This window comes from Phaethon lepturus, unplaced genomic scaffold (assembly GCF_000687285.1).
Source record: "Phaethon lepturus isolate BGI_N335 unplaced genomic scaffold, ASM68728v1 scaffold55227, whole genome shotgun sequence".
Taxonomy (NCBI): Eukaryota; Metazoa; Chordata; class Aves; order Phaethontiformes; family Phaethontidae; genus Phaethon; species Phaethon lepturus.
The window spans coordinates 1-7383 of record NW_010550828.1 but is presented as its reverse complement, the minus strand read 5'-3'; the positions used below and the strand labels follow the sequence as shown (position 1 = coordinate 7383).

At 44.3% G+C, this 7383-nt stretch overlaps 1 protein-coding gene across 1 annotated transcript; it reads right to left on the bottom strand.

Annotated features, from left to right (window-relative positions):
- Window positions 1–3025: 3025 nt before the first annotated feature.
- On the bottom strand, window positions 3026–7369 carry GHSR (growth hormone secretagogue receptor). Its single transcript, XM_010290655.1, has 2 exons — window positions 6637–7369; window positions 3026–3609 (listed from the first exon to the last, which is right to left on the bottom strand). Exons 1-2 carry the CDS (start codon window positions 7244–7246, stop codon window positions 3305–3307), a joined length of 915 nt encoding a protein of 304 aa, XP_010288957.1. The 5' UTR covers window positions 7247–7369; the 3' UTR covers window positions 3026–3304.
- Between the last annotated feature and the right edge of the window lie 14 nt (window positions 7370–7383).

Sequence of the window (7383 nt, the reverse complement as noted above, 5' to 3'; positions counted from 1 at the left end):
AGGGAGGTGGTGGAGTCACCGTCCCTGGAAGCGTTCAGAAAACGTGTAGACGTGGAACTTCAGGACATGGTTTAGTGGACATGGTGGTGTTGGGTCGATGGTCAGACTTGATGATCTTAAAGGTCTTTTCAACCATAATGATTCTGTGATTCTGTGAAAAAATGCTATTGAAATCTTGATTTCACTCCCTCCCCCCCGCCCCGATGAAGTTATTTCTTATCATTTAGGCAATAACCCTGGGGGCAAGCAATGCTGTATTCATCCATCAGTGCTGGTGGGGAAGTATATCTCTTTCTGGAGGCATCTGACAGTAGTTGATTTTATGATGCAAAAATGAAGGTTATCCAGGTGATTTTTTGTTTTCCCTGTAAAAGCAGTTCATTATGCACTAGTACCTGTTGGAAGAAGCAGACCCTGTTCGCCGTCTGGAGTCAACGCACAGCAGTAAGCGTGACCCCGCTGACTCCAGCATTTCTGTGCAGGAAAGGTTGAGTGGTGAGGGAAGCCGAAGGAACGGCCGGCCGAGTGCCGACTGCAGGTGGGACAGCTAACTGTGTGTTACATCCTTGAACGTTTCCTGCTGCATCTGAAATATTTTCCTGCTCGTGCAAGAGTCATAGGAAGGCGGCTACTCTTCTTTCATAAAAATGCATGTATTTTGCTAGATTTGGCCAAATGTTCAATGACTTGCAGGAACAAGTCCATTTCCTAAGTGAGAAGGGAGAAGTCCCTCTCCTCCCTCCCAATGAGCGGCCCCTCCCCTTCTTTCCAACTTTTGTCACTCCAGATTGAATGTTTTAAATTCTATTCTATACACAACGATGCGGCAATTTCGCAGTGTTGGTATAGTTAAAATTTACCGTCTCTCCTGATGAAATGTTAGGTTAAATGAAATTATTTGTATGATTATAGTACATACGCAGAAATTAAATGCTTCTACACAGGGTTTTAATGTTATTCTGGATTTAAAAAAAAAAAAAAACCAACAAAAAAAAAACCCAAAAACTGTAGCCTAGCTGACTTAGCTATACGTTTTGGGGGAAAAAAATTAAAACCCAACAACGCCACTTCTCCGCTAGGTGAAAGCCTCTGTGGGACCGTTCTGGCCGTGCAGAATTGCTTCCTGTAACTGAGACGCAGGTTTTACTCGCGGGGACCGGAGCAAGCCCGTGAAGCCTCGCACGCTGCGTGCGACACTGGTACCGGTTTTGTGGCCCACGCGGCAGCGCCGAGCTTCTCCAGCCCGCCCGCAGCCCCGCCGGCTCCTCCACCACCACTCGCCCCGCAGGGCTATAAAGGGTCTCGTCACTTTATTTCTTTTTTCTGTTCACATTTAATACCACGGACGCAGCTGAGGTTTGACACACGTGACGCCAGGGGTGAGATCAGTTCGCTTACACAGACGCGTTACGGGTGAGCTCGCATCCTCGCCGTCTTTTCAAGATTCCCGAATTTCTGAGTTTCCCTGAGTTGCACGACACCTGCCATCCGATCGGTTCGTCAGTCGACGACGAGCGCGAGGACGAAACGAGTAACGAGGCGGTTAGAGACGAGAGGGGCGAGGTCCCATAGCGCTGCTGCTCGTCCGTCCCTCCGTTTACGGGTTTGCCTACGTCAAACCTGCGCTGGCTGCGGGCGCGGGGAGCCGGACCGGCTCCGGTGCCGCACTGAGGAGCAGCAGTCAGCCTCCTGGCCCTAGCAAAGCCCTGGATGATATAAACCCCACAATATATACAGAAATAAACCCCACAGATATATACAGAAAAGGCCAGATTCTCTTTTGGGTAATACCTGAGCAGCACCGTCAGCTAAAGGTGTAACAGGCGGAAAACGGCCCACCAGCGCGAACGGGAGTCTGAAGGCAGCAGGACTTTTGCTACCAGACGGTTCGTTGCGGAGAATCAGTCGTGGACCAGCGGGTAATAAATACTAGAACAAAATAAACAGAAAGCTGCTACTGCACATGCATGCCCCGAAGCTCTGTTAGCTGGACCGCAAAATCTACGTGTTGGTGTGACAGTAGATGCAATACAAGACAACTTTATCAGCATAAAGGATGGAAAGTTTTCTGGTTTGCTTTTAGTGGCATAGTTCAGTTATAAAAATCAATTGAATTTAAGATTTTTATGGATCAGATATGAGCACGTGTCTGTGTGTTTTAACACAGATTTTTCTATTACTTTGTCAGGTCACGTTGGTTAAAAAATGTTCTTCATTTAATACCGCAGCCAACTAGTACAACTGCACACCGGGCTCCACGGGGGATGTGGTACTGGTCACGGCTGATACACTGTGAACAGACACCAGTGGTGGTTTACAGGCAGGAGACCTGCAAAGGGCAAACTTTGGGGGTACGGTGGTGCGCAGCCACAGACTCCTTACAAATATCGCAACAGATAAATGCTCCCAAGTTCAAACACATGGAGTCATTCACAGTCAAGCTGAATGGAACAAGTACAGATGATTTAGCTAGGAAAAAAAAAAAAACAACCAAAAAATACGACTTTGGTGGGAGATCGCATTCTATATTTTTATAGCATCACCGCAGTCCTGAAGTCAGCACTGTCCTTGTCCCACTGACATATATTTAAAAAAAAATATTTCAGTACACTTATGTCCTAAGCTACTTCTGTGAAGGCATTTGTTTAATTTCCTTTCTCCTCAGACATGACATGAAGGTCCTTTATTTTTAGCATGTTTAAAAATTATCCATTTTATTTCTCCTTTTCTTTTTTAAGAAATCATTTTCCTCATTCAGAGAAAAATGTTAGTTTATTTAAAAATCAAGATTATGAAACATGTATCAAATTCCATGTTTACTACTCCAAAAAGGCAATTCAATTTTCTCTCTCTAGGGTCTGGTTATATGCTAGCACAATTTTTAGCAAAACTAAAGTTAACTCTGGAAAAATTCAGCTCCAATTAGCTGCCACTGAAGTCACACAAACTTTCAAGTGAACTGGGCTGCGTTTGCCTCTTAAGAATGGTAAAGCCTACCTCTCCTGCTAAAGTCAGCGCTAAAAAATCACATGGGCAAAAAAGCAGCAGAAAAACAATACTTCAGGGTTGTCAGATGCTGTGGCCATGTCTCTCCTTTTATAGTCTCAAAGTTTAGTTGTGGTTTTTGTTTGGGTTTGGTTTTTTTTTTAATCCTTGACTGCCTACTTTACATCTTCCAGCAAATCCAGATGATGACAAGAGCACAGCTTTAAGGGCTCGACGTGTATTTCTTGCCCTCTTCCTCTTTCGTTATGGCTTTCTGGGAAACGCGGGTCAGGGATGCTCTGGCGCTGGACACCGCGTGTCATGTGAAAACGCTGGGTTCTGTCCACACGCGCGAACTCTCTTGCTTTGTGCTGGAGAGTCTTTTCCTTGGGGGGGGTTTGAGTCCGAACAGCCGGCAAGCGGCCACTCGGTACTTCTTCGACATGATGTTGTAGAGGATGGGGTTGATGGCTGCGCTAAGGTAGAAGAGGACAAAGGACACCAAGTTGCAGTACTGGCTGATCACTGCTATCTCCAAGGATCCAGCTTCAAAGGATTTGGAAAATAAATATCGTCCTACGTGAAAAGGCAACCAGCAGAGTATGAAAGCAAATACCACCACAACTGAAATAAAAACAGCAGAAGAAATTGTGTTAAGTACGAGTATTAAAAGGCGAGTCATTAAGGTGAAATATCATTCCATTTCTTTAACAAATTAGTCTCAGAGTGTGACAATGCATCCCGTAGGTTTTTGCTTTTGTGTCTCTCAAATACGTCCTGTGACAGTATAAATTAGCAATACTTAATACATATTGTTCACGCCTAAACAGGCTGCCTGCATGCTGCTCGACTAATCTGAGGTAGCATAATTCTGAACTATAAACTTATGTTTTCGTAAATAGAGAATTAAAGAATCAGAATGGTGACAAAAAAAAAGCGTATAACACAGCCTGTCATCTGCAGTGTTTAACAAAAGCAAATTATATGTAATGTGATGATAGACTTAACACTGTGGTTTATAATGAAGAACGTAATCACTGGGGAAGCAAAATCATTTAAGGCAAAGGCCTAAAAATAAAACAAACCGCCAGAATTTGGACTTGTAGAGCACGTATGCCAAGGTAAGAAGAGGAGAGCGGTGCAGCCCTCCAGGTTGTCCATTTTTTGGAATAGGAGTTACTTCAAGAAGAGTAAATCTAAATATATAATATATAACTGTGTAATTATAGTTACATAGTATATCTGTAATATTACACTATCACTCTGGTTGCGTTTATATGTAAATATGTGCAGAGTAACAGAAATACGTGTATTTGAACACTGGCCCGTTTGAATTTACATCCTAGAGCAAGGGAAACTTCTTCTGTTCAGTTCCTGCGTGCTATTCACCTTTTTTATTTTTCATATTGCTTTGAGTGTATTTATTAATACACCAGAAAGAAAAACCGAGCAAGCTTTTTTGACCTTCTTCAGCACTTTTTCCCAGTTAACCTGTTCTCTCGTTAGCAATCCTGCTTGCTCATGTCAAGTCACAGCAGATATAAAATTCAAAGAGCTAAGAAGGATGATTACGGGCATCTTTCCCCAAAACCGTTCTGAACAAGCATTCCCAAGTTTGAACGGGTACTTATGCAGGCCTTATGGTGGACTGTATAGCACAGAGCTGTGGTTCAGAATATGCTTTCCAGCTCTGCATCTTCTTGAGCCAACCACTTCCTTTTTTTCCACAGTATCTTCACCTACAAAATTCAGATAGTGTTTCCCTTGCTCACACGTGTGCTCTGGCATTTAATTCATATAATGCATATTACCATGATGGTCATTACAAACAGAATTTTAAGGGCAGTAAGTATTTTCACAGGTGGGTATGCATGTCCCTAGTCAGGCTTTTGACAGTTTGATCTTCACGCATGCAGAATTACCCCGTTCCTATCGAAATCAGTGCATGAGAGCTCCTTCGCAAGTCAGGCTGTAAATTTAGGTGTTTAATTACAGACCTTGAAGTATAACCTTTCTCTACAATTTAAAAGAAGTGTTGATGCTAATGCCATTTACTTTATGTTCCATGACTTGCTAAATCTTAGAAAGTGCCTTCTAAATTTCAAGCAGAGCATTAAATGAGAGCAGATTGCATTGAGCATCTGCTGGTTCTGAGCCCTTACGAACTTCTTTTCTTTCTATCTTTCCATCAGACATCAGATTGTTATCATTTAGAGAGTATTGGCTCTCTGTCAGAGGACAGTCTTGCCACTGTCTTGCTGTTCTCAGACCTTGTAAAAGAAGAAAAAAAGGTGTCTGAAATATTGTCATGCTTGCAGCAATACCTCAGGGCAGAAATAAACTGTAAAGAATTTTGAAATAGTAACAGTTAAGCATACATAAATATAAACATGGTAGTAATATATGCTAGCAATTTACTTACTGTAAACAGAGATTCATAATCCTAAAACTCTAGAAGTGTAAATGATGAATTACTTCCAAGGTCACGCTTACCAGACTGAAGTAATTCTATTGATCATAAAACGTAGCTGAAAGGGCACAATGAATGCCATGGGTTTTATTATTCTTCCTGCCCGTTGCATAGTAATAACGCAGGACATGAACAAAAAAGATCAGTTAGGCTCCCATTTAATAATTAAGGTACTTAGGACACGCTGCCACCTCTTCGTCTAGCTCATTAGCCCATCGCTTCAACCTAGCTGAAATGAGCACAGCCAGAGCTGCTGCCCACAAAACCACCTCCATGCAAAGCGTCTCATCCCCACCGAAATCCATGGGATGACTTGCACTGCGGAGGAGTTTTTGCTTGAATAAAAGTACGCAGCAGCAGCAGGATTCTGCAGTTTCCAGGCACTAAACTGCTGAAAAACTTTTTCGTTTTGTGCCTCAAACTCCCACCACATGCACTGACTTAGTATGTTTAACATTTCTGTTTCCATGTGCCAACAATAACTGTTGTTTAAACCATTCAGCAATGTAAATATATGAAGTTATGAATGACGGTGTCTGTCATCTCGATCCTGTTTTCTTAAAGTCAGTGAGAATTTACAGGATCACAGACCTCGAAGAAGACACAGTGCTCCCTGTTCAGCACATCCTGGTGTTTTGCTAATACAAAAACACGGATTAATTTTCATAAGCTTACACAGCCATGCTAGTAAATAACCCTAATTTGCTAAAACCTTGATCCTCTTTTCATATGAAACTAAGTGCACATCACAGCCTGCTTGCTTAGTCTGTAGCTCAACTTTGTGGTTTAAGAAGGGTTTAGTTTTGTTTAAAAATCAGATAAACTATCCTTCTGTAAATAACATCAGTATCCACAGCCAAAGAGCAAAAATGTTCGAAAATCTCCAGGGGACTAGCTGATTGTAACACCAGCGTTAGTCCTTGTCGGTGAGTGGTAGTAACAGTTGTTGAACTGTTTGAGAGCCCCCAGCTCAAACCAGTTAGAAATAAATCTAAGGAAGGAGGAGAGTTACCCTATGAATAACTTGAGGTGTAGCCCTTTGTATGAAACATTGTCAATAAATGCTTTCCTTCGGAAGCAACTATAGTGAACGACCAGAGCGCTCCCAGCCTTTCTCACACACACACACACACACACAAGCACGCACATCCTTTGGAAAAACAGAGCTAGAAGAGTCGTACCTAACATTTTCACAGTTTGCTTGTTGTTCTTATCCCTGATGACAGCATTTGGACCAATGTTCTTCCTCTTTCTCCTCCAGAGCTTCCTCCCAATGAGGCTGTATAGCACAGTCAGACAAAACACGGGCAGGAAAAAGAAGATGCTGGAGGTCCAGACCATGATGGTGAGGAGCCCCGAGCGGATGGCGTACTCCGTGGCTCGGCACTCGTTGGTGCTCAGGGGGTTCGTGCCATTCTCGTGCTCGACCCCCACCAAGACGAAGATGGGTCCGGCGCTAATGAAGGAGACAGCCCAGAGGAAGAGGATGACCAGCTTGACCTTCCCCTTGGTGATGATGACTTTAGCTCGGAGGGGGAAACAGATGGCAACGTACCGCTCCACGCTGAGGGCGGTGATGTTGAGGATGGTGGAGTAGGTGCAGCTCTCGCTGACGAACTGGAAGAGCTTGCAGAGGAGGTCCCCGAAGTTCCAGGGCCGGTACTGCCAGAGGCGGAAGAGGTCCAGGGGCATGCAGAGGAAGATGAGGAGGTCGGAGAAGGCCATGCTGGACAGGTAAAAGTTGGTGGTGGTCCTCATGTCCCGGAACCGCGACACCACCAGCATGGTCATGAGGTTGCCGACGATCCCGATGACGAAGAGGAGGACGCAGGCAACGGTGATGCCGGTGAGCACGGGCGCGGGGAAGAGGTGCAGCGGGGGCTCGGCGCCCGTCCGGTTCTCCGCGCCGCGGCCGCCCGCGCTCCCCT

Bases quoted from the DNA above. Each gene is read 5' to 3' on its own strand.
- GHSR (XM_010290655.1), bottom strand. From the start codon at position 7,246: ATGACCATGCTGGTGGTGTCGCGGTTCCGGGACATGAGGACCACCACC. The intron at 3,610-6,636 runs GTACGACTCTTC...TTTTTATTTCAG, and splicing joins GCAAACTGTGAAAATGTTAG to TTGTGGTGGTATTTGCTTTC.